Source organism: Aspergillus ibericus, assembly GCF_003184845.1.
Source record: "Aspergillus ibericus CBS 121593 unplaced genomic scaffold BO80scaffold_77, whole genome shotgun sequence".
In the NCBI taxonomy this organism is placed as follows: domain Eukaryota; kingdom Fungi; phylum Ascomycota; class Eurotiomycetes; order Eurotiales; family Aspergillaceae; genus Aspergillus; species Aspergillus ibericus.
In genome coordinates this window covers 30,701-56,861 of record NW_020292175.1, presented here as the reverse complement: position 1 = coordinate 56,861, position 26,161 = coordinate 30,701, and the positions used below count along the sequence as shown (strand labels likewise).

Sequence of the window (26,161 nt, the reverse complement as noted above, 5' to 3'; positions counted from 1 at the left end):
CTTAAATGTTCGCTGATGCCGGCCCACAGCCATGCCGCACCATGCATCCCCACGCAGGGACAAGGAGACATTTGTTTTCAGCACAGTATTGCTTCGACATGAGCAACCTTGAACATCACACAGGGCCTTGCAGACAGGACATAGCTTTGAGCCATGGCAGGGTTTGAGGCAGGTGTGCACACAAGTCAACTATCCGATCGCATAGCTGGTCGCATGCTTCGTGGCTGGTTTGGACATTGTTTTCTCCATCTGAAACATTGCACTTCCAACATGGCAGCTTGCAAACATGACCGCAGGGTAGTTCTGCTCCACAAATAGCCTGACAGTTGAACTCAGGGCTGCCGACGTTGACATGGCAGGCCACCTGCACAGTGTGATTGCATCCATGAACTGTCTTCTCCACGCGCACCGGACACATCACCAGGGAAAGATCCTGTGCCTGCCAGCATGGGAGTTCTTCAACAGCATGTCCGCATGCAAGTCTGCGATTGGCATCAACGACTGCCATCTGGCAGAGTTTAGGACACTGGTCCCCGCACAACTTCGGACAGGCATGGTCGCATTGCAGTTGGTCCGCGCAGTCCTGGTCGCAACCACCTTCCGGAGAATACTGCATAAAGTGGTCCGGCTCTGACACGGCGATGGGCGACTCTGGGTGCCGAGGACATTGCAGATCGAGAAGAGTTCCAAAGTTGCCGTTGCTTTTCAAGACATCCACGATCTGCCGCCACATCGGTACATCGCAAGAGGTAGCTGAATTGCCAATGATGTACATGCCGTGTTTAGCGCGCGAAAGCAGCACATTGATGCGGTTAGACGTTCGCAAAAATCCACACCGTCGCTGCGCATTGCTTCTCACGAGGGAACATATAACTACCTTGGCTTCCTCACCCTGGAAGTTATCAATGGTGGCCGCGCGGATAGTCTGCATTGTCACACCAGGGATAGGCGCTCCTCTGGCATTATCGTTCAATCCCGCAGCATCCAAATCTTTTTGGTCTCTTTCGCCGAGAACAGTAGAGAAGGACTCGACCAGCCTGTGACGGAGCTGATGGAGCTGCCCAAGGTACGGAGTGAGTACCGCGATATCGCCCGCTTCGTACGAGCCTTGTCGCAGGAGGTGAGTCACCAGCGCTGTAGTCATTTCCACTTCGAAAGGGTTCGAATACGAGGTGCCCAGCTCGTCGGTGGCTTCAGGATGCTGATGATCGAGCCAAAACAGCCGGCGGCGCATTCCGCATACCTCGGGGTGTGCCATCACCGACGGAGCATCTTCCAAGCGAGGATACAACGTATCTCGAACCAATTGGGCAATGGATGGGTGCATACGGCGCTGGGTTTCCAACGTGCTGAATGGGATCTGCACGCCCGAACCGTCATCAGGATTCACCAGTCGCTCAAACAACGATCGGTCCAAGGAATACTGCTTCCCGCCTCGATGGTTCTCTCTGGACAGTCCATAGACTTGAATCTGTGGGCGAAGCGGGAAGTGGTCACCGATGAGTATGACATGCTCGACTGAAGGCAGCAGAGCCGGTAGAAGGTGTGCCTCTAGTACTTCCCCAGCCTCTTCACACAGCATCACTTTAGACGGAAGGCGTCGAAGCATTTTGAAGTTTCGGGCGAGACCGGTTGTTGTTACACCTATGACTTGGACCTTGCGAAGGGACCGTAACTGAACCTCGCTTCGGATATTGTTAGATTTTTGTTTCGCCTCGTGATATTTATCTGACGAGGTCCTTTGCCTTGTCATGCCGCTGACGCCTGTTCTCCTCGATCCAGTGCTGGTACATTATCTGTCGCTCCTGAGCACTCATGTCGTCCAGGTCTATATCCTGGAGACACTCAAGGGGCCGCGGTTCCTCTTTGGATCAGGGGCCTGCTTTGATCCACTGCTGGAAGACGTCGCCTCGCTTGCGTTGCGCCTTTTGGAAGGCTTCCTCATCATACTTGTCAAGGAGCTGGCAATGGTGCTTGGGATCGTGCGTTTGAAGAAATTGCTTCAAGTCGCTCTCTGAACCTTCGGAATGCAACTTCAGATTGACAAAAGACTCTCTGTAATCTTCGACTTGTTGATTCAATGCCTGGAGCTCGCCCCTCTCCGACTTCGTCTTGGTCTTTCGGACCAATTTGCGCAGGGTGTAGCGACTCACTACCTCCGATTGAGAGCGGGATCCAATTCGCACAATCTGAGCAATCTTCTTCTCCAGAAGCTCCTCTAGAAGCTGATCCAGGGCGTGATTCGTGTAACAGACGCAGATGATCGGTCCGATATTGCCCTTGTCTTTCCCACCGTTGGCCAACAACACCTTAATGAGAGCGACACCCGTGTAGCTCTTCCCGGTGCCTGGAGGACCCTGTATCAAACCGATTCTCCGCTGCTGGGTGTTGACCAATGCCACCGCTTGGGTCTTGTCCAAAGCGGAATGATCTTGAAGCTTCTGAATGTCAAACGTCTGGCCCCGTCGGATTTTCAGGGGTGTCTTGTCCGTCATCAAGCAGCTTAAATCAAAGCTAAACCCTGGCTTAAGGGCATACTCTGGTGGAGGTACATCCATAGAATGATCGCAAGTCTCCAACGATACCGGTGCCAAAAACTCTGCAAAAGGCAGATCTCCGCTTCGCTTCATCTCCTGCAACGCCTGCAAAGTCGGGCCAAATGCAGGAAACAGAATGCCCGGAAATTCCAGGAGGGTAAGTTGCACGGTGCCGCGCGGGCGATAGCGGCCGAGAATAAACTGCACGTCGTCTCCGCTGGGATCGATGAGCTCCAAGGCCACGGTCGCGATATCCTTGTCTTTCCATAGGGAGGACCAGTCTTTTGGCCTTGGATTGCGTGGTGTCAATTTGGGTGGTTCAGCTGCAGTGCAAAAGAGAACCTCCCCACGCGCATCGACAAGACATAGAAAGGCCCCTCCCTGGAGACGATTGGACAGTTCCCACCATTCCTCGCGCTGCTTGATACTCATGCGCTGTACATGATATAACTGACGGAACTGAATGACAAACTTGAGACCGATGCGTTGACTGAAAAACAAGGCTGCGATGCTCACGTTGGGATCGGCATACGCTCGAGGCTGGGTTTTTGCTTTCCGCCGGTTTGTAGACGGTTGAAGCACGGCGCGGATGGTATCCCTCAACTGGCCGACGGTATCCTGTCTCAGCAATCGGAAATTTCGGTCAAGAAGACCAGGGACACCGTCGAGGTGCCATTGCTCAGGGTCTTTGACGGGTAGATACTCTGGATGCGGGGATAAAATCTCTTCTGGTGTGGGCAAGATTCGGATGTCGCAGATATCTGCTGAATCATTATTGTGACGTCCACCTGGGAAGGTTTGGTTCATGTTGAACAGAGGGAGGAGCTTGTCATTCTTCTGGACGGCCTGTCCGGGGATGCGTGAGTCACCCTCGCTATCTGTCCGCTCAGGCTCCTTGCTCAATGAGTCACCAGCTGTGTTACTATTGTCACGCTGGTCCTTCTTGTCCGTGTCCGAGCTGTTAGAAATACTATGTGAAAACTTGCACTTCCGGAACCGGCATTTGCCGTCCCGAGCAAATTCACGACATATGCTGTAGCCGGTCAGGTCAGCCTTGATGAACCTCATGATGTAGACTACCACATACCCCTGGCGTACCATGGTAGCCTCTGATGAATATTAACAGCCTGGAGGTACCGTGGGACAGACACGGCCTCAATAGTCAGACAAATGTGGGCAAAGACTGAACTATGCAGTTACAGACGTGGATGAGCAGCAGCACTAAGAGTCACCTTATAGTGCCATAAGAGGGCAAGTTGCCAAAAGATCAAACGGGGTGGGAGTAGAGAAGAAGAAATCGCGGTAGAGTTCCAAGTCGGCTTTGTTATGGGGGGCACCGACGCTGCTGGGACTGAGCCAGCGTGGGTGCGTTGCTGTGACAGCAGTGAAAACTGAGAAAACTCCACATCTCATCAGTGAATTCAACAGGACTCTTCTGTCTTTATCGCATATCTGCACTTCGTTCTCATGGGGTTGCTATCGGGCTGGCTGGCAGTGTATAAGCTGGGGTTAACTATTACCCAACGCAATGAGGCTTGGCTAGTAGGCTCTTTATCCTGCTATTTCTTCTGCCTTAGGGATGTTTTGGATTGTATTGATATTGGTGGAGGCTGCACGATGCAGTGGAAAGCAGTATTTGCGTCTTCCCCCGCTTCATCATGACTCCTCGCACAGCCTGTTATCCGCGGGAAGTAAGTAGCGCTTCTCCCATGACTTCTCCACTAGCCATTGGGATCTGGGTTCATCGAGTACAATTGCCTCAAATATGTATGGATTCTCTGTGATGCATGACACGGCCATGGGTGGGAGTGAGCGGGTCAGGGCTGAGCTCGTTACTTGCCTGATTGGGTAAGTCTTCCGCTCTTCGCTTGCCTCTTTCGGTGTCACATCGTGGACCCTGAATGCAAGCTGCAGATGCAGACGATAGGGAGGGCATAAAAGACACCCCAACCTGCCTTTCCTTGAGCCCTCTTTCCGTCATTTTGAATCAGAAGCATCGACCACATTTAGCACTTCTACCAGAATGACAATCTCGCTGATCCTCGCAGCACTTTTCGCCTACCTCTGTGTGAGGCCCATACTCTCCTACCTCTACGATGCCAAAGGTCTTCGCAGATACCCCAACGTAAACTTCCTAGCCGGATTCACCAGCCTCGCCTATGTCTGGGAGCGCAGGCGCAGCTTCCGAACCCGACACCTCTATCTCCACCACCAACGCCACCCCATCCTCCGTCTCGGACCCAACACCCTTTCCTTCGCCGATCCGGGCGCGATCAAAGATATCTATGGCCACGGCACCCCTTGTCGGAAAGACGACATTTATACGTTGACAGTAGGCAGCCATGCCCACATTCTCAACGTGCTGGATCGAGATGATCACGCACGCAAGCGCCGCATGTTGTCGCACGCCTTTGCGACTCGCAATCTCGAGCACTGGGAGTTCAAGATCAGCGACAAGATCAACAAACTCATCGCCCAGCTAGACCGGCGATGCACATTGCCCTTGTCTGTTGGCAAGCAGGTCAGAGCTTCCGATCTAACCGTCAATTTTCGCTTGTGGTCAAATCTGTTCACCATTGATGCTCTTGCCGATATTGCTTTGAGCGAACAGCTCGGGATGCTAGATTCGGGTACGGATACAATCCAGGTTGATGGTCGCGATGGCAATCTCAGCTATATTGACAGCTTGCGTGGTGGGAATAATGTATTATCGCACTTTGTCGGTGCGACGGAGTGGTTCTCGCTTTTCAAGACCGTCTCGGGGTTCTTTTCTCCGCGTTCGCGCAAACAATGGGAACATGGTAGGAATTTTGGTAGGATTGCTAGTGCCTTGGCAGACAAAAGGCTACAAAGGCACGACCGTGGCGACCGGCTGAGTGATCTTTTTGCGTGTTTGATTGAGGACAAGGCGGGGGAAGCCCGCTGCCTTGATCGTGGAGAGATTGAAGCCGAGACGAACCTTCTTCGTATGATCACCCCACGATAAGCATGGCTTTGAAGTCAGCCGATGCTAATGATCTTCACGCAGTTGATGCCGGCTCCGATACGACAGCAATAGCTTTGACTCACGCCCTATACCACCTTCTCAAGAACCCGCATTGCTTGGCCAAGCTCAGGGCAGAGGTGAACGAAGCGCTGTCCGGAGACACCATCGCCTCATATGCCAAGGTGAAACACCTGCCATATTTGAAAGCATGTCTAGAGGAATCACTGCGCCTCTTACCCCCCGTGTCAAGAGGCCTCGAACGAAGAACTCCCCCGGAGGGTATGCAGATCCTGGGGCAAATGATTCCCGGTGATGTTGCAGTGTCCGTTCCAACATATATTGTCCATCGGGATCCATCCCTCTTCCCAGACCCCAACGTATACCGTCCCGAAAGATGGCTGGAGAACGGTGAACAGGCAAAGCAAATGCGGGAGGCGTTCATACCCTTTAGTTCGGGCGCCCGCGGATGCATTGGAAGAAATATTACAATGATGGAGCAGCAGATTTTCATCGCCACGTTGGTGCATCGATATAATTTCGCATTACCGTCACCGGATTGGACGCTCGACTGGCAGGAAGCATTTCTTCTGTGGCCTAGTCAAATGCCACTGAAGATCTGGAGCATCGATGATTGAGAGCCCAGGGAGAGGTTGGAACATATAGATTTGATTTTCTAGGAGGGTCGATGCTCATCTCTCGCTGCTTTTTGCTCATTGAGTAGATCTGAGTACGCCCTGAGCAGCCTGTAATAATCACTAAGTATCGGATGAATAAAAGACTAAGTGCTTTAAATAAATAACTTTAATAAACTATACCCTAACTAATAATTATTTCTTTATTTGTTTTTCTACTTGTAATCTATTTTTACCCGCCACACTCTCTTAAAGCCTAGTATTACTATTAAGTCTTTTTTCTCAGTAAGAAAATATTATAGTTACCATTCTATATTAATATGATAAATATTTTAGTGGATTTTTTCTAGCGATAAACCACACAAAGCCTAAAAGTTTTCGTATTCGTCGCGGTCGGGTGGTTCATGGGTTCGTGTCTCAGTCCGTTCCAACATTTTTCCCCGCTTTGTACAGCTAAAGTCGAAAAATTTCGATCTAATGTTTGTACCGCGAAGGGCAGTTCGTCCTCCAGTTCATACAGTTCTTCCGGATACTCCACTACTGGTGACCCGTTCTCCTACCACATGTCCTACATTGGCGCTGGCGTTCCGTGCTCGTCTACCAGCGTAAAGTTATTTCTGGCATGTAACGAAAAGTCTCTATTCCACAATGTCCTTGCTTTCATGTTTTTGTTGATTGAACAGCAGCGCACGGACCCCGCGACATAGTAAACTCCCAGACAAATCGTCAATATGGTGAATTTCCAAGGCTGCCCACAGTACGGAGATGCAATAGAAGACTAATGCAGGTTTACTGAAGCTCCGATGTTTAGCTAGTCATATTATTCTAATATTCACCATGCTCCCGAGCTATAAAATCTATTGAACTACATTCTCCGAGCCCTCTGACCTGAGAAGTTGAAGAAGGCTGGAAGACCCCTTCGGGTACTCCAATAATTCCGTAATCCCGACCGACATTATCCAAGTGTCTTTGAGCATGTTGATTTTACCTTCAACCAAATTGTTCACTAAAGGTAAAATAGCCGAAGAGACATCTCGTATTAGAGATCCTTGGTAGGTAGCGAGCAGTGATATAAACCTAACGAAAACCTTATCTGGGATCTTGGGGCTTCTGAAGGTTTTAATGTGGTCAGAGGGACAAAACCGAAAAGAAAGCGACGGTATGCGGGATCGTCTGAACTCACAAGAGGACTGATGAGGTACGACTCGAGCAATTCTGCAAGCTGTGACAGTACATCAAGCCAAGAATCCCAAGACCAAATGTCTCTATGAGTAACTGTAGTCGTTTCCCCCTCCTGCGTAAGCATGTCACCTTTTCATAAAATACCCGGTAGTATGCTGAGGTAGGCTCTGTTTCGGGGCAAATGATATCAATCATTTTCTTGGTCGTATCTGATTCCTTCAAGTTTACCGGATTCCCGGGTCGCTTCCTGTATTCTGGGTCTCCATATGCTATGCAAAACCTGCTGTCCTCTCCTTGTTCCGTGCAATGCACATGCAGCTTCCAGATATGATAGTTTTTCAAAATGTCAAAATGACATGCGAGTTCGTCCAGAGTTCGAATTATGTTGAATCGTTGTTCGATGGAAGCTCGAATGTGGTATATCTCATCTGGTGGCTTCACTGCCGCTAGAGCACCATGCAGATTTGCTTGCAAGCCAGCCACTGACTGGGGGCCTGCAAAGGTAAGAAACAGCATACCTAGATCGTGGCTGAAAGTCGGATTCCTGGCCTGGAGCTCCGATAGCTCATTTTGCAATCTCGCATTGAAATAGGTCTCCTGGGGAGAAGGTATCTGGTGCAATGCGCATCGTTCCATCTCCAACTTCAAAAAGGTAGTAAATAAAGTGTTATCTTTTTGTTTTGTTGTTTGTTGTCGGACCATAGCGTGTATAGGAACCTGGCCTGCTAGATCGTTCGAGGCCTGCGACTCGGCTGGGACCCCCATTGACCCGCACTGACTGTTCACCGTATTGGAACTAGAATTCTCTTCAAGGGAAAAGCGAAACCACCCCATGCTATGTAGGGCACTGACTGTAAGATCTTCACTTTCCGAGTCAACATATATCGCTCCTATCAGTGCGTTGACAGCTATCCCCAAGACTTTGGCCGATCGACTTCCTGGCAAAGGACAATACGTCACGAGTTGATCAATACCGATAGACTTGGCAAGGAGTGCACATCGATTGTTGTCAATATTCTTTATTTTCATCATTGTATTCATGCCTCAATCTATCAGTCACCAACACTAGGGCTCAGAAGGAAAACTTACTTCGCTCCGTGCGAGAAAGATAGCCGAACTTTACGGAGCATAGTTCAACAAAGGCTTTACCTACTTGCGCAAGAGGACGGTTTCCATCATGATTTCTTTCATCGGCTCCCGCCGCTTTGAGAGCTTCGAGTAAACAATTTTCATTTCGAAAACGATACCCGGTGATTGATTCAATCTGTTCCAAGTGCGACATGCTGAGGAGGGTCATGATAATTGACTGTAAAAAGCTGTGTTCCAATAAGTATGGTAAGGGGCGAGGGAGCTCTACATATTGACCCATATATGTACGAAGGATTACCCCATGAGTTTGTGCCGATCGTTGCTGTGCTTGGAGCTTACAGAGCCAGGAGGACGTTTAAGTTCCTCTTTGGGAGAAACCGGCCGCGCAAGGGTTGCATGCCAGACCAGCAGACTTCTGCCACATGCACCTTACCATACATTAAATACGGTGAAAACCATATTACAAAATGAGAATGGGCTGTTCTAATAGACTTGATGATCCCAAATCTGGCAAGGCTACACGACACGATGCACTTTCTCCTTATTGAGTCTTGAAAAGAGGTCATTAATATTCATCCCCTTGCAACGCTCAAGCGCCATACTCGGTCATACACCTCCAAAATACTAGCCCATGTTACACAACCACTAAATGTACGTGCGCAATTATACCACTGCAAGTTTTGTAAGTTTCATCTGCTTTAAACCAGTATGCCTCTTGGCTTATTGCAGTCATTCAATGGCTTACTCGCTCCTCGTGACATTTCCTGCATCGGTAACGAAGAATCTGTCAACTGTCCTTGACAGCTTGCGTACTTATAAATAAGTGAATATACTACTCCAAACATACACTTGATTTTCAAGACATTACCCCTCGTTTCCCTGCCACACTTTCTCCATAATGACCGGTCCTTTGGGCAAAGTCCCAATATTCTAGCAATTCATGTAGTATTAGTTACCAGCAAAAGCATGTAGTTTCTGACGATGTTACATGCTTGGTGGGGCTTGCAGTATACATCCCTTCCCAGAACTTGCAATGCTGGCTCTGGATTTATATCCAAGTCAAGTTCGCTTATGATGAAGGTTTCAGTAGGTAATCAACTACGGACAACGTCAGTAATTAGGCGAGCCTCCTATGATTCATGGCGCATTCTTGGGTCTTTCCTGTTGAGTAACGTGTTTCGGCATTAGTGTGTAGTGTTCAATGTATGTACGTAGACGAATGTGGGAAGCCGAGCCGACTAAATACTATTGCCAGGTGCTGCATTCCGGTGCTCACGTGCGACATTAACAGGCTATACCAGGCTAACTTTGACTCCAGTAGCCATCGGTATCAATTACGCAAGAGATTGAAAGGCCTTGTTGATGAGCCAAGGAGCCTACGTAGGAAACCTGACTCTAGCTCTACGTAGCTCTCGGGCAGCACAAGAGGAAGCAGGCCCTCAGGCCACGATAGATCTGACAAGGGTTTCATGAAGGAGTAAGATATGCATATTGCTGAACTAGCGGTGAAGCTTTATGTGTCCGTTCGAGGCTTCGCAGCTAATACTTATAAGTCGGTGCCCTACATCTGTGGTGACTAGCACGGGCAGACTCAGCCAACACGTGTCATCGTCGATATGACTTCTAATCCGAAGACGAAAGAGAGAAATTTCCAGTCATCGTTGAAGTCCCTGGAAACAGCCATGAAAGATGTCATGTCATTCAGCAAGATATTTATGACAATGGAGGACCTACAGTCTCAGAACAAAGAGCTAAAAGGGAAGTTGGAGGACGCCCACAGAATAATCGAAGAACACCAGTCAAAGATCTGCACAGAACAGAGAAGAAATGAAGACTTTGCTGATAAGATCAGTCAGATTGCACAAAAGTGGGCTGAGGAGAAGAAAGACCTCCAGACGCTGGTAGAAGATGTCAAGAAACAAAGCAGCATAACTGCACAGAAAAGGGAAAACGAACTGAACAAGAGGGTCGAAGCAGCTGAGCGAGCTCTACATCAGAGTCAAAGAAAGCTCGACAAACAAGGTTTGACCGTATCACGACTTGAAAGCACCCTTAAGGAAACCGAGCTCCAGTTGAAAGAGCTAGAGATGGATACTATGGTGCATGAAATCGAAAAAGAAAGGTAGAATTCACAGCTATATTAGGGTGTATTTATTTACATCGTGCAGTATCTTGAACAAATTTCGGACTGTTGAGGATCGACTTAAAGATCTGACCGAAGAATTCTTCGAAAGCACCCTCATATCATCAGACTCAGTAAGTTTCTTGTCCAAACTGTTATGGCGTTGTTCTTGACAACAGGGAAGATTGAAGTACAAGAGCCAAGGCCGACCCAGTTTACAAATGCTCAGTTTGGCTTTCCTCTGATAAGCTATCTTCCCAATGGGAACCTGGAGTATCCACGTCCGGCTTTCGCCCAATCAGTCATTGCAGAAAGGCTGGTACGAGATATTTTCATATCAACATACTTGAACGCACCGTCAGGACGTACGAGTATGGGGGAATTCTTGCAACGTTCCAGCGGCCTTCGGCCACGTCAGAAAGCTATACTAAGATCTCTCTTGACCAATGCTTTCCAAACTGAGGAAGAAAGATTGCAGACCGAAGCTCTAGAGACTGCATTTTCTATAACAAACAAGACTCTAGAATCGTTATGTCGTCCGGAAAGATTAAACGACTTCAGACAAAGTCTCTATGGCTTTTTGCGGCTTGCTGCAGATGTGTGGTGCTCCGTGCGAAAATCTTCCTTCTTATTCCATGCAACAATAGCCCCAGCAGGTTACCCAGGAAGGTGGCGTTACTCTGAAACACACAATACCACAGACAACAAAGTGTGGAAAACATCATCCTGCAAGTTTCTAGTGCTTTTCCCGCACATATTCGACGAGCAAGAAAGCCAGATATTCTATGATGGATTACTCTGGGTTGAAACTTCAGACTCCAACTCGTCAGCACTTCGTCTCCAGGGCCACCCACCCTTGAGGCCCGAAAAGCATGGTGCTGCCCTGAAAGCGGCAAAGGGGCAAGAAGATATGTCACTCAGCAATGCGAAGACTCCGATGGATGATTCATCAAGTATAATCGGAATTGGGCAGCAGGCTTCCAGGTCTTCAAGGAGCAGATCATGCAGTGGAACACCAGGCCGAAGCAATAAGAATTTGCGACGAAATCGACATAATAACTCGGAACCAGGGGCGATAGACGGAACTCAAACCTCCTTCAGCGATCCTACTATCTCATCGTGATTAGCTATCAATCTTAGCAGGGGTCAGAATTTGCATGACGCGGCATTTGTCTTATTGATTTGTGACTTGAGATTGTGTTCGAAATGTTTTTGATTTATGCGGACAGGGTTTATTTGACTATGAACAGAGGGAGAAATATCCTTCAAACATCTGCTAATGGTTCTCTCTACAATCCGGATATGTAGCGTACTTGAAGGCAAACTATCGGAAAATGCACACTCTGTCACCTCCGGGTTATGATTCCTGTTTTTGGAGTTCAAAGATTGAACCTAATGACAAAAAGAAAACATATAAAGGCCCTACTATAATGAGCCATATGCCTTTCGGCCACAGGATCCTATAGCCAAAACCGTGCATTCTAGGCACCGTTAGTACAATCGAGTTCTCGCAAACGGAGTCTTCTGATGAGCATGGGCTAAGGATAGAAGAAATTGTAAGACGGCTGTGTCAGTAGCATGTTCTGTAGATAAGCCAACGCTTAAGGCCAAAGGTGACATATGCCACAGCAGTGGAGAAAGCTTGCATATGTATCAATCGATGCTAGGACCTCCTGACACGCTCCACGAACAATAATATACACTACAAGGGCTCTGTTTCTTCTGTCCATGTAGACATTTTAGTAATAAGTGGAAGGCGTTGGAATACCCAATGATCCCGAAAGGACATCTTCAGATTCATACCCATGAAAACCGTGCTAGTCCATCTTGGCATTGAGCAGGTATCGTCTGTTGGATTAAATTGCTTCAAAAAACGAAACTCAAGATATTATTGATCCAAATATTCTATATATCATTCTAATTGCTGTCCCATGCATAGATGATACAATGATAAGTCGAACCTATTCTAGGGATAGTTTGGTATCCACTGATCAAATGAGTCGCTGACAGTCGTCTGGGTGATCTATGATTACTTTCACTTTTTCTGTGTCAGGTGTAGAGTAAATGAGACCATGACCCTGATTAAGTGTGTAGGACAGTATTATGGCATTCCCGGCGTCGGATGTCATGTTACCGCACTTTCTGTATTTGGCTACGTTTACCTACTAGAACGCTGCAGCATTCTTCGTATAGTTCCATGCTATTAATCAAATTATTCCAAGTTCAACAGAACTTCCTGTGTAGCATGCTACACAAGAACATCCTCTAACTTTTTCTTACGGGTTTTCAAAAGCTCATCTACCTTCTGCTTTGCCATCCATTGCATTCCATCATATCTGAACTCAGTGGTTTAGCGTGGGTGGCTGAACGCTAGAGCCTCGGAACTTGTTTTTATAATTTCTGAGACTATATCAGTTCCAAATATGGAACTCGAGGATTATGTCTGCATGCTGCGTCACAACCAGTAAATGCTGCTTTTTGTACTATGCCTTATTTTTACGGTATTTCCATACACCCCGTACTGCAATAGTATAAGTCTCTATTAATAACAGATTCTGTTGATACCAGATAAAAATAGCATCTATATAAAGTTTTTGTACTGTCACCGAAGACTGCTGCTTCATCATTTTTGAAGTCAATACTACAATAGGTTAGAATACCTCATAAATTATGCCATAAGAAGTATACTTATGTTCCTCAGGGATTGATAATAACATTTAAATATAATTTGAGAAGGATATATACCAGATTTTTTAATGATTATTATTTTTAGTTTTTTATCTGGTCCCGTAACTGCCGGGACCAATAACCTTATAATATTATTAATTTTTATTATAAGAAAAAAGATTCCATTTCCTTTCAAGATAGTTTATAGTCTATATAACAATATTAAAGTATGAGCAGCTTAGGATGCACGTAACTAATAACTAATCCTAGTCTAATTAAGCCCTGCGCGCTTACTGAGCATTGACCAATGATAAGAAATACTTAGTAAGTGATCTCTTGAGCGCCCTCATCAAAGCGGCCTCATCTAAATAGGGAAGGTCTCATTGATTCTAGAAAATCAAGTCTGTATAGATACATATATCTGAGGGATAATAGTTTCTCGATCAGACCTTGGGTCAAATCTAAACACATTGGCTCAATCTGCGTCGAACCCCAATCTCCATGAGAGAAATGTGACACAATTGCCTTGGTTATCTTAACATAGTGTCACTTGCTCCTGTAGCTGTTTAATTCGGTCACCCGTATGAAACCCTAGTTGATTTTCAATTCGATCCAAAAGTGCCCATATCTTGGCCTTTTTGGCAACCGAGTCGATATGCTTTGCCGCTACTCCATTAAGCTTGAATCATAAGGAATATCCAAGGATGACTCACCATAATAGAGGGGTTGTACTGCCTGCACTAATGCCGCGTCGGGAATTGGTGATAAGGCTATAGCGGCGATTGACTGCGCGTGATCAAGAACTTTGGACTACTTATTGTATACAAATTAGATCTGCTCAGGAAGGGTTTCACAAGAGATTGCCCGATTGCCTTGGGTATGGCCTACCTGTGATTCATCCTCTGTGGATAAGAGCGAGTTGCAGCCTTCCATGAACATTAAGAGGTGAGCCAAATGATACATACACATCGCTGCCGCTGGAGGATTGTTATTTAAAGTGACGTAACGGTCGGATAGCCTTGATGGCTTTCTCACCTGTCGATGGGACGGCAAACCAGAGCCTGGAAAACCCTTCCGGGGTAGGGTACTCATAGGGGATGCCGTGGAATGAGTCGGGTAAGCTCTCCAACCAGGCATCCAGTTCTCGTCTGAGGTAGGCTCTGTTATCGGAAAGCGATCTGACAGACAGCACAACCTCTTTTCGAAATGTGTGTGCTATCGTCCTAGCTAATAGCCAGACCATTTTGTTTCCAAGCTTGTCTTCTTTTCTTTCCTGTTCGGCCCATGAGACCCCCCATTCCTCGGGCGGAAGCATCGTGGGACATTCGTGTACCAACGCCATGGCGACATCCTGCCGGGCGTAGACCCAGAATGCAGCCCCCATTATGCCGTTTGAACTGGCTCTGCATGCGTGGGTTCGGATGAGGGTCAAAGCGCCAGACACATGACGCTGGTGATCCAGTCCTGGGAGAGCGAGAAGTTCGTAACTGCTCAACAGAATTGTCGCAGCAAGGTTGTCTTCGGGACACGACGCTGGAAGTTCCAGGGCGGTAATCAACTGTTGGAGGCTTTCTCCATAGTATCGGGCTGCGGTGGCCCTCCATACCTCTTCTCGATCGGCGATGCCGACCTGTCTCGCGATCAAGGCACAGATTGCATTCATCAATAATGGGGAATCTACGGCTCGTTTAACGACCGCCCGTCGAAAGTGCGATTCGTCGTCGAACAGATCCATCCATTCCGCAATGCCATTTTGGTAGGCCTGAATCAATGAGACCTTTTCGGCGTCTAAAGCTGGTAGCAACTGGGAGGCTGATTCTGGCTGATTGGGGGACACAACGGCTATACTGTTGAATACGTCGCATGTTGATGCAGGGCCTCCATTCTCTACGACTGCGGTTTTGAGAGTCGACGAGCACCAGCTGGAAGGGACTATAAAGTCAGATGGCTCACATTCCAGGTTCAGTCGCTGACACCGACCGCAGCGAGGCTGTTGCTCATCACACTTGTGGTGGCTTGCTCTGCAGCGAAGACTTGTGTTCTGTCAGATTGCTAATCCACCAATCTATTGTCGTAAAACTGCTCACCATCCTGCCCCACGGTTAGTTAACAGGCTCCCACCAGCGATACATCAGCATATAGTGGGTTACCTCGTCTACTCCTCTTCCCGGCCTTGCCCTGGGCGGTTCGAACCATGTCAAGGTGTTATTCAAGGGTATTCCCTGCCCGGAGTTGAAAGGATATGTTACCCGTATTCCGAGCTGAGGGGCAAACGGGAAAGCGAGGAATGGCAAGCACAAGATGCGTGACACCGTCCAGAGCCTCAATCACCTGACTCGGCGGACCGTCGACCGACCTGTGGGATTACACGAGATCCGTACAGCTTCTGAAGACTTGATCCATAACACTAAAACAATGTTACCGCACGCCTTCCTCAAGTGACGAGTGCCGATCAGCCAAATGTATCCAACGTTCTGCTGTTATTGAGGTCGGATCGACCAGACTCGAGTGCCCCTGTAAGCCGGGCGTCCCCGCTTTTCGAGACCGGGTACTCCGTAAACTATGTTCGTATCCAAATGCATTCCCCCCGCCCTCCGCCGAGGAAAGGTGGGGGTACGATAATATACGGATATGCTGGCGATGCATTGCATATCAAGAGAAGGGCGCTTGTTCAACCCATTCACCAACCGTCTCAAGTCTCTCATTAAATATAACCCAAATCCCGAAATGCCCTTTCCAGAATCTCCTGAATCGCTGTGTCCTTCCGTTGAGTATACTCCACCATAGACTTCCCCCCTCTCACCGTCCATTCCGCCGCTTCCCATTTAGCTTTTGCGTACAACTCCCGATCCGCTGGTGTTTTCGCTAACCAGTCCCGCAAGATGCGGTGTCTAGCAACTTCCGGCGAGTCGGGACCCCACACATGCAGATTGACATGGTAGCCTGTGCTGGACCAATCCTCCACAAAGAAGCGATGCTGGTACCATTGCGGCTCCCGCAGGAGGAAGCGAAACCCTGCGTTTTCCAACGCCTTCACATAAGATGCTTCATCCGTAGGGTCGTAAAAGGTCAGATCAACATCGATAATGTCTTTGGCGGGGAGGTTGGGAACACTGGTTGAACCGGAGTGAGCGATGTCTAGAACCAAGGTAGGCTCGAGGGCTTTTTGAATCCGTTCTTTGATTTCGGAGAATCGATGCGGCCAGGAGGGGTTTGGTGGGAGGATGGTGATGGGGGGTTCGATTGTTCGGAAGGCGATACGTTCCACGAGGGCGGGGTCGTCTGGGGAAGGCGACAGAATCTCTGCGATGGTGGCGGGCATGGTGGGATGATGGTTGTTGATTGACTCTGAGATGACGGTGGGGAGAGGAAAGGAGATTAGGGATTCCCAACAGATACGGAGTATGCCGTGCTAAGAGGTCACCGTTATGGTACCGTTTTAATACAGGACATTGCGCGCTAACACAAGACCGAAGACATCCCTCTTGCACAGTATCTCCCAGATTCCTCTCATCGCTCAGGCCTTCAGCCTTGAAACTTGTCTGGACGTACGCCTTTTCCTACTTCTCCTGCCATAGCTAGCTCGTGAGACTCTTCACTATCGGGCACAGGTTGGGCTCAGGTATGTACCAAGAGGTCGATTAAGATTATCCTGATTAAGTCTAGCTACTAAAAGACATCCAATCATCTATATACAGCTCCTTCTCCTCGACAACCTTCCTCTGTGCGCCATCGAAACACAACCTCTCAGCACAGAGACTGCGTACTCGACGAGCTATATCCAAAATACCCTCGACGGCTTTCCCGTCTAGCGCCCGGCCACCGCGGAGTTGGAGGCAATAGAGGATCCTGAATCTGCTCGATCGTCACTCGCTCCTTGAAGAACCCACTGGAGCCGGCAGAGGCCAACGATCCCCGAGCGACATAGCTCTGGCTCTGGTATTTGCCAAGCCAGAGCATCTGCTCGTGTTCCCGGAGGTACCGGTGGCTGGAAAAGCTCTTGAGCACGTTGTCTCGACCCTGCATACCGAACTGGCGACGTTGTTCGACCTTCTCGTACATGCGCTGTGAGATCCGCTTGACTTCCTCGGGTGACGGCCGCAATCCCAGGGATGGTGGCACGTAACCTTCTTCGTCACCCGCAAACTTGCTCCATTCCCCGAGAAGCGCCATAACTTGGATTTGAGCTGAAGCGAGCGAAAAGGCATCGTTGGGTGGGACGACTTCACTGAATTTCTTGCCGGTGTCGCGGTTCATAACAACACAGAATGAGGCACCAACATCGGTACACACCACCGGAACACCGGTAAGCGCGGCCTCTCCCATCGCCAAGGGAAGTCCCTCGGATGTGGACGAGTTCATGAAAAGCCACTAGATAGTGTTAGTGAGAGGTAAATGAGGGGCAGGTTCAGAGTTGGGTCTTACCCCGTCTTGAAGCACAACCGAGGGGTTGCCCAATCCTTTAAGGACGACGTGGTCTCGAAGAGACTTGGAAGCGATAATCTCCTGGCACTCCGATGCATATCCAGGGGCTCGCTCCATATCGCCGTAGATGTGGAGGCGGTAGTCTTTGAATCCCCACTGATTAACGATGAGATCGGTGGCCATGATTGCTGTCTTGATATCTTTGACGTATCTGAAAACTAGTCAGCAACAGCTTTAGACCAAAGAAAAAGCCCCAAGGGACTGGAGGATTGGACCCTACCGGATATGAGACAACATGACAACGGTGGGCGTCTCCGTCTTGATCTTCTCAATGGGCTTGTATTTCTCCATGCTGGTGATACCGTTGACCACCGGATCGATCTTGCGATGGAAGGCCCGGCGATGCTCCAGAACACCTTCACAAGTGCCCAGTTCAATCTCCCAGCCCGGGTTAAAGTACTCGGCACAGGGCAAGACAACATCCGCATGATGCTCAATGAGAATACACGAGAGATGGCCCAGAGATATTAGGGTCGAGTTCACGAACGTGGAGTCAAAAGAGACAGCGGCAGACAGGAAGGTTGTCATCTCCCGGAAGCTGACACAGTGGTCCCAAACATGAAGGGCACACTTGCGCTTGACCTTGCACATCACACCATATGTGGCACCGGTGAAATGATGCGACACTTGAAAGACATCAGGGATTCGTTCCGGAACGGGAATTGAGAAGATGAAGAGATCTAAACGTCGGTTAGTTAGCGCGTCGATGCATTCAAGGGGGGGGGGGGGGGAAGCTAACAGCGATGCCACATATCCAGCGCTGTATCCAATTGCTGCAGCGTAGGGTGCTCGCAGTTCCACCACTCCGAAACCGGGATGGTGTCTTCCATGTCCTCCGTGAGCCAGAGTTCCCGCCAGGCCCTCTTCACCGTGTCACTCATCCAGACGTCGTTCCAGTTCCGGGTCGATTCGAAGTAAGTGTTCAGATCACACAATGCCTTGGTGGCTTCCTCAATATGGGCCCGGGTCTTGTGCATGGTTCGTGCGCAACGAACGATACTAGTCAGGATGGGTATGAAGTTGCGCTCAATATCCGCGACCCTGGTGTCGTGGGATTTCTGCACAACTTCAGAGTCCAGTGTATTCTGAAACATGCCATGGGTGGGATTCATGAAGTCCAGACCCCACTGCGGCAACACGGTGAGCGACTGGACGTTTCTTTCTATCTGGAACCGGGGAACCCCAAAGTCATTGGCTGCTTCAGCCAGGATATGCCAACGGATGGCCTTGAGGTCGTTCACCATGTCTCGTCGGCAAGCAGATACACCACCGGGCTCATTGGGCCAAGTTCCAGTGTCCATGGCGAGGACATGCAGCTCTGTGTCGCTGTCTTGTAGCTGGGTTGAAAGGGTTCGGGTGTTAATGCGGGAATCGCCTCCCTGCCCGAAACTGGAGAGATCACTAATCTTGAAGGCCAATGGCGTCCAGGAGCTGACTTCGGGGTCAATGTCCACCCGAGCGAGGACAGTATCCGCTTGGGCATCAAGATAATCCGCGGCTGCCTCAAGCCGACCCATATCCCGGTTTCTCCAATATGGCTTGAGCACACGGTCGGACCGTAACATGATCTCGTCAAGCCACCGGGCCGTGATCGCATCAAATTCCTTGCTTCCTTTCCATGACTTCCAGAGATGGGCACGGGCACGAGAGGTGGGAATCGGGTACCGTTTCACATTCAAGCCCAGAAGACGCGACACAAAATTCGCCTTGATGGACGAGAAGGAAAACAGCGGGTTATCATCCAAGAAGCTGCATCTGCTGGGCTTCTGCAACACCTTGAACCAATCCTCGTGAATCATCGCAGGGGTGGCCACTGATTCGCCGTTCAAAGTTGTGGCAATGACAGGGTGGAACTTGTGGTCATAAGTCCATTTGGCCTTGTGGGTGTCATCGCCTTGAATGAATGTTGCATCGGTAACCCGCGGATAAGGGATCCATTTGTCTTGTCTCTCCGGTCGGTTGGGAGGAGGCATGCACCAGGCCACATGGATCTTGATATGCGGCAGAACATAGTCGGCGCGCAGGAGCTCATCTTCAAACTTGGCACCCTTCCGGTACCAGAACTTGAATTCGACCGGGTTCACCCCTCGCATGGCGGAGCCGGAACTCATGTAACCGCGCTTGTCATATTGGACGATCTGTCCGCTCAACTCGCCCTGCGTGCACTCTCGCTGAGTGGGCAACTTACGCCCCTTCCGGTTGTCCTGCGGGTACTCATACGTGAACTCGTTGAGCAGAGCATCGCCACGGTACTCTTGGCGACGCGAAAGGACTAGCTTGTCGGTGTACGTGTTGATAGCCACCAGTTGCTTGTAATCGCTCGGTTCGTGATCGTGGCGTCCCGAGTATTGATACAGCTGGAGAGTGCCGTCTGACTCTGGTCGGAAGAACCCGGTCGAGATGCCGCTTAAGCTCTCTACAACGATACGGTCTTGATGGACCACCGTCTTCCAGTCCTTCCTGTTGCGATAAAGGTTGGAGAGCTTTTCCCGTCCGTGCAACTAGGGAAAGGTCAGTATATATTACGACAGGAGACAGATTGATCATACCAGAACAAACGGGATGATGAGGCGTTGCAGGTGTTTACAGAACATCCAGACTCCATTCAACACGAAATTAATAGGCCCAGCAAAGATCAACGGCTGCCCTCGAAGCATGGAATCCAACTCGCGTTGATATTCCGGGTCTGCCACCAGAGAGATGACAGTAAACTTGATACACGCGTGCCAAATTTGCACAAGGCGAGCAAAGGATAGTCGAAGCGCTTCGGTAAAGCCAATTGCTGGAGTGTGCTCGGTGAGGGCAAGAAGATTCCGAATCGGCTTATCGTACTTGGAGTTCATAAACTCCGGTTCATCTTGGATTTGGTGATGCGTTTCCGACGCTGCAGCGAAACATGTCACAGCGACTGTCAGCTTGACACCCAGATTCCAGCGAGCAATGAACTCCTCAATAGAAAGGGTCTCGCCGGTGCACGCTCTAGAGCGAAGCCAGGCAATCTGTTCTGATGACACACGGCATGGCTGACCGCAAGTCCGTCGCAGAAGCAAAGATCTTGCCGCTTGAGGAAGATGATCCCATTCCTGATCACAATCCATACCGAGCAGAAGGTGGCGCAAAATCGTTTGTTGCCCGTGGTTCATGACTCTACCTCGATCTGTCGAGCTACTTTCCAACTGGCGCTTGATGCCCTCGGGTAAGGAGATATCCTCACCCTGTCGGTCGTTTGCGACCAGAAGCTCTGCCACCATGGAATGGTCGTGGGAAAGCCCCAGTTTGAACTCTGCAGTGGCTTGGACGACTGCTTCTGCAATGGTCTGGCAGTTTCGGCGGATGTCGGATACCCAGTCGTAGCCAACAAGATCAGGGCCAATAACGACGAAAATGTGAACATGATCTCCGGCGCACCGACTGATAGCGCGAATTTTCTGTTCCGGTTGGATCAGGTGAGCTGCTGAGACAAGCTCCACGGTTACGTTTCCCGCTTGCCAGAGCTCTGCGACGCGTCCCACCAACTCAGCAGCGCCCGGGAATGCGGCCTGCATCAGCTTTGATTTCCAGAGCTGGCGGTCGGAGCGAAGAATCTGCATGACTTCAACCCCCGGATGCTGGGCAGGATCCAGTTTGTATCGGAATTCGTCCGACAGCATGAGGATGTTGTCGAACATCTGAGACATGGTATTCTGTGAGAGATCTGGGTATGGCTCAAGAGTGCTGACACCGTGAGACAACGATTTTCCTTGGACATCAAGCTGAGTGGGTTCCTCCGTCGGGCCCTTGGAGCTTGGCAGGCCGATGTCAGACCTCAAGAGGGAATAGATCGCGGCACTCCAGGTGCCCGAAGCCAGGCCGATGACACTGCTATATTCAAACGCCGGAAGCACCTCATGCAGAATAATGCCCACGACCAATCCAGCAATGGCGGAGATAGCGAGACCACCGGCCACATGAGGCCCGGTGAAGATGCGGTTGTACTGATACCAGAGAAGACCGCTGTAGCAGCCAACGTAACACAAGTACATGATCGTGGAGGTCATCGAACCCTCAAAGGTCCACATGATGGCCATGGTGACGGCGGCACCCCAGATGTGCAGAAAGAAGAATTTCATAAGAGATCTCCAATACAATCTCCGGCGCGCCTTGGCGTCGTTGAGGGTAACCTCGCGAAGGCTAGCTAGCGAGGAGACGGGCTGAGGAGTGGCCTTATGGACGAGTGTCCATAGTGGTTGCGAGACGGCGTCAAGGATCACTGCGCCTAATAGATAGTACCCTAGCGCGAAACCCACAGTGAGGCGATACTTTGCGCTGTTAGCTGCGGACAAACCGACAATGGACTCGCCCGTGAGCAACGCCGACCACTTATCGGACAGGGCGACTATGAAGTACAAGATACCACACCAGACGTCGGCACCGGTGTGACGCCAGTGCAAGAAGGCGTTGTGCATTTTCAGACCCTTTTGCATCTCGGACATGGTATCAACCGCCGCTTTGAGTTGCAGGTTCCAGGTGGGGCTGTATGGCAAAGGCATCTTAGTCCTCGAATAACGGCAGTACCATCCTAGGAGAAACGTCGTGGCGGAGTAGCCCTCGGCCATCTTGGCGATGAAGGGGTCTGTCGTCTTCTTGTTCCACACCCACTTCTTGTTTTCCCTGTGGACGCTGGCCAAGAGGGCCTGGCGGGCATCTGCTCCGACGTCCTTCACCTTCTCGGTTGAGGACCCGATATAGCTCGATCCTTGAGCTTGCATGTACCAATTGACAACCTCCGTATCCGTCACACAAGGGATATTCAGATACCATCTGTTCCACCGGGAGATGACTCTCCGTGCACCCAGGAGCAGGTTTGCCAGAAACAGTCCCAAAATGCAGAGGTAAATCACCGAGTCACGATGCACCCACAAGGTAACAATTGGCGAGATGAAAAGAATCGGGATGCATGCCATGATGGTGGATCGCCCCTGAGATTATGGTCAGTAGCTGCGCACGTAACTGGATCTCTGCCTCCGCTTGAAGCGACTTTGCATAGAAATCCACTCACCGATTGAAACTGATATCCTGGAAGCTGATAGACCGAAAGAGCTGAAAGGGTCATAAGATAAGTCGACAGCATCACAAAGTACAGGAAGAACAAGATGCCTGCCGCAAAACCCTTGAGCACACCAACCACGATCAGTGCGATGATGCCCCCGACGAAAGCCACCGCCAGGCCAGCGATGAAGCGGGTGAGGACGAACATGCTCATTGCGGGAAACGCCATGGCATACAAGTAGTAGCTACCACCAGAGCTGATCCAGCTACCAAACCCACCGCAGACGAGAAGGGCTATCATCAATGCAGTAGTGGCGAGAGTTTTATCCAGATCACTCATGTAGGTGGTCAGATAGAGGCCTCGTCCGACGGTCGTCAGCATGGTAACATCGATCAGCGCCGGAACAGCGAAGATACCCAGGAACGTCAGACGATAGTGCCAAGGAATGGTATCTTTTGCATTGGGATCCAAATCCACATTCATGGAGGCGTACGCGGTCGGGAGTTCCGTGAAAACCTCCTCTCGTTGAGGAGGCTGGTATTTGTGATAATAGGCACGGTACCAGCGCCAGATGATCTGTCCCAGACGCTTTGGTGTGGTATCAAAATACATATCTGTGCGCGCACCACAGGCATACATCTCAGCAAAACAGGCCGCTTGGACTGGTTCGAGGTTGGGCAGAGGGTTGCGGTCCAGGACTTCCAGGTAGATTTCATTCAGTGCAAGACGACGGAAAGCGCAGAACACGCTCAGAGCTAGAATATCGGCGCTGGCATCGATTTCACCCTTCTGGAGGATGGTCTGGAAGACAGTTGTTAGTTGATCCAGAAATTCTGCTTGTCCATCCATGAGAAGCCCTGGCAATTGGGCATCAACCTCGCAGAATAGAGCCTCAGCAGCGGCTGGATCGGGACACCAGCATCCCTGCTCCCTAAACCACTCCAGACGTGAAGCAACCACCTCCGCGGGCGAGACTTGCTCATCAAGATACGCACTTGAGTTCAGGTCTCGGAGTTGGGCTAGAGACGGGGCATCCAAGACCTGGTACTCTCCGCAGGCGCGTAGCTTGGCAGACAATTTCACGGGGTCGTCATGGCTTGACAAGGCCAGACGCCGGAGCCATGCAAGTGTCTCAGCCGGAGTAAGTTGTTCGACATCGTCGACCATACGCTGAGGCAAGTCCCAGATCTGCGACAGCATCTGATTCTCGGCGGCCAGAGCCATCTCTGTCAAGAAGCACTGAGAACGGCTAAATCCTCGGTTGGCCAGATATGTGTGGAGAATGGTGCCAGTGCGGTCCTGCGTCTTCCCGGATAGATAGATATTCAGCACGCCCATGCTTGGATCAAGATCATGTAACCCCCAAATCTGGGCTCCCAAGCGGGTGCGGAAACCCGAGTGCAGACCAACATAAATTCGAAGTCTATCATTCTCGTCACCTCTGCAGACAGTGAGAAGGTCAACCAAATCTCTGATAGACTGGAGTTCCGAGGAAATGTAAGGATACGAGCTTTGGGCCTTCAGCAAGACACGCAATGGCTCGGTAATTAGACGCAGCTCGTCTGCCTGGATGCGCTGAAGCAGATCGAGGTCCCTAACTTGCCGCTGGCTTTCCAGAAGGTCGGCAACGTCTTTCGATGTGCAGTCTAAACCGATCTGAAAACATCCCAGCCCTGTATAGCTGGTCCCGTCAGGGGAGACAGAAAGGATATCTGTTTGTGGGCTTTCGGTCCTTCCGGACCATTCTAGCCCATGGATTGCAGAGCCGCGACTATCGGCCCCTGGATATTTCACCGGGGGCGATAAGGTGAGCTTTGCCCTCAGGCCCGGGAGGAAAGACTCCAGAGAGTCATACACTCCCTCATTTCGGCACGGCGTCTGAGAGATCTTTCAAAATTTCAGCTTCTGCAGAGCCTTTTACCAAGGGCTTTCGCTCAAAACTAACCTTATTATTAAATCTCCAAACATCATGCGCTTCCAGAACCTCGCCGCGCTTCAACCACATCATGGCTCCAAGGGGCTCCTGAGTCACCGTCTTCGCAACGGCGATATCGGCGTTCGTGAGTGCCGACTGGGGTGCGATCCAGCATAGGGCGCTGTTATAGTTGCACCACTTGAAGCTGCGTCCAAGGACGTGATGGGAGAGCTCGACGTCATTGTCAATTGTGTCCCACATGGCGATAGCCGAGTCACCGACGGCCTTTTGTGACGCCACGACTCGCATGGCAGTGCGCATCTCCGCCATCTGAAAATAATTGCGTCTGTCGCCGTCTGTTAGGATGGTACCGTTGCGGTAGACCACACCACGGATCTGTGTCATATCAATGGCCCGGCCTTGCTGCTCGCTCAGGTACTCCGGTGGCGATAATTCCAGCCACACGACCAGGCCGAGGTGGTTCATGTATTTGACCAACTCATTCAACACCACGGGTTGGAATTGCGCAAGACAGTCAGCCAGAAGTACGCCATGAAAAGGCGAAGCGCCTTGACTGCGGCCGAGGGAAGTGGTCAGGGTCTGGACCACCACGCGCAGAGATTCGAGGACATCATTATTATCGCGACTAGCATCGGAGCGCACCAGACTTCGAACATCAATCCGGGCTAGAATATGCGACGAGGTAGAGTGGCCCGCTAACACGTCCCGAACCCCGTCTTGAAGGGGATCCACGACGAGAATATCCCATTGCGCGAGAAGCGTGGCCTCGGCAGGCGTCGGAGGATTGGAAAATCCGCCGAGAAAAACACCAAAAGATTTAAGCTCCTTCGCGGACGATTTCTCCGACGCAAGGGGTGCATTCTTTGTTTTGAGTTGATCAAAATAACGGGCAACGGCCGTTGGAACTTCGGAAAGTTGGTGGCGCGCCTGAATGCTCCAATCGTCAGCGCATTCTCAACGGCACGAAACGGTGTCCAGGTGTATGACATACCTGCCAAATCTTGTAGATCTTCCGGCCGATAACGGCCAAGATATAAACCACACCAAGAACAATGGTCGCTAATAAACATGCTGCTATTACCTAAACATGGCGACTGTTAGGAGGAAGTTGCCGCAGAAAGGAAGGGGGCAAAAAGAGAGCAGGGCTACCTTATCCCACCACGTCGATATCATCCGATGCCATCCCACAGCATCCAGGCCCAGATACTCCAGTCCCATGGTGGCAGGCAAATCAGCGTTGGACCTTAACGCTGCCCCAGACTGCAACGGGGTATCCAGATAATTATCAATGGCGATGCTGGTCACTGCGCACTAAGACCAGATCCCTTTCAGCCGCGAGGGGAGGCGCGCCCTCGTTAATTAATATAACTATTTATAGCAGATGCATGTATCCATGGTGCACGTCGCCGCACAGGAAATGAACTGAAGGGTCCGGCGCCAGCAAGCAACCAGAGTAGGAATTTTCCTTTTCTTTTTTTCTCTACTGTCCGGTTTAC

At 50.1% G+C, this 26,161-nt stretch overlaps 8 protein-coding genes across 8 annotated transcripts; 2 read left to right on the top strand and 6 right to left on the bottom strand.

The window, feature by feature from the left end:
• Positions 1-115: 115 nt before the first annotated feature.
• Positions 116-1,609, bottom strand: BO80DRAFT_450285 (DEAD/DEAH box helicase family protein; the record flags this gene model as incomplete). The annotated part of the gene is made up of 1 exon (XM_025721801.1): positions 116-1,609. The coding sequence occupies one exon, from the start codon at positions 1,607-1,609 to the stop codon at positions 116-118; it is 1,494 nt and encodes a 497-aa protein (XP_025569683.1).
• Positions 1,610-1,871: 262 nt separating this feature from the next.
• BO80DRAFT_487165 (uncharacterized protein) lies at positions 1,872-3,638 on the bottom strand (the record flags this gene model as incomplete). The annotated part of the gene is made up of 1 exon (XM_025723540.1): positions 1,872-3,638. One exon carries the CDS (start codon positions 3,636-3,638, stop codon positions 1,872-1,874), a length of 1,767 nt encoding a protein of 588 aa, XP_025569682.1.
• An 891-nt stretch (positions 3,639-4,529) lies between these two features.
• BO80DRAFT_419164 (cytochrome P450) lies at positions 4,530-6,193 on the top strand. The gene is made up of 2 exons (XM_025718296.1): positions 4,530-5,503; positions 5,566-6,193. The coding sequence occupies exons 1-2, from the start codon at positions 4,561-4,563 to the stop codon at positions 6,156-6,158; spliced, it is 1,536 nt and encodes a 511-aa protein (XP_025569681.1). The 5' UTR covers positions 4,530-4,560; the 3' UTR covers positions 6,159-6,193.
• Positions 6,194-7,334: 1,141 nt separating this feature from the next.
• On the bottom strand, positions 7,335-8,619 carry BO80DRAFT_369032 (RNase3 domain protein; the record flags this gene model as incomplete). Its single annotated transcript, XM_025716369.1, has 2 exons — positions 7,335-8,380; positions 8,427-8,619. The coding sequence occupies 2 exons, from the start codon at positions 8,617-8,619 to the stop codon at positions 7,335-7,337; spliced, it is 1,239 nt and encodes a 412-aa protein (XP_025569680.1).
• A 1,396-nt stretch (positions 8,620-10,015) lies between these two features.
• Positions 10,016-11,905, top strand: BO80DRAFT_419161 (uncharacterized protein). The gene is made up of 3 exons (XM_025718295.1): positions 10,016-10,548; positions 10,595-10,682; positions 10,733-11,905. Exons 1-3 carry the CDS (start codon positions 10,043-10,045, stop codon positions 11,669-11,671), a joined length of 1,533 nt encoding a protein of 510 aa, XP_025569679.1. The 5' UTR covers positions 10,016-10,042; the 3' UTR covers positions 11,672-11,905.
• A 1,631-nt stretch (positions 11,906-13,536) lies between these two features.
• On the bottom strand, positions 13,537-15,665 carry BO80DRAFT_265794 (Zn(II)2Cys6 transcription factor). The gene is made up of 6 exons (XM_025714784.1): positions 15,366-15,665; positions 15,303-15,306; positions 14,251-15,248; positions 14,104-14,192; positions 13,929-14,025; positions 13,537-13,881 (listed from the first exon to the last, which is right to left on the bottom strand). The coding sequence occupies exons 1-6, from the start codon at positions 15,409-15,411 to the stop codon at positions 13,751-13,753; spliced, it is 1,365 nt and encodes a 454-aa protein (XP_025569678.1). The 5' UTR covers positions 15,412-15,665; the 3' UTR covers positions 13,537-13,750.
• Positions 15,436-16,750, bottom strand: BO80DRAFT_265749 (GrpB family protein). Its single transcript, XM_025714783.1, has one exon. The coding sequence runs from the start codon at positions 16,535-16,537 to the stop codon at positions 15,920-15,922; it is 618 nt and encodes a 205-aa protein (XP_025569677.1). The 5' UTR covers positions 16,538-16,750; the 3' UTR covers positions 15,436-15,919.
• An 83-nt stretch (positions 16,751-16,833) lies between these two features.
• Positions 16,834-26,086, bottom strand: BO80DRAFT_429949 (glycosyltransferase family 4 protein). Its single transcript, XM_025720597.1, has 9 exons — positions 25,815-26,086; positions 25,657-25,746; positions 24,675-25,592; positions 22,739-24,616; positions 20,250-22,658; positions 18,440-20,201; positions 17,921-18,380; positions 17,641-17,851; positions 16,834-17,586 (listed from the first exon to the last, which is right to left on the bottom strand). The coding sequence occupies exons 1-9, from the start codon at positions 25,881-25,883 to the stop codon at positions 16,963-16,965; spliced, it is 8,421 nt and encodes a 2,806-aa protein (XP_025569676.1). The 5' UTR covers positions 25,884-26,086; the 3' UTR covers positions 16,834-16,962.
• Between the last annotated feature and the right edge of the window lie 75 nt (positions 26,087-26,161).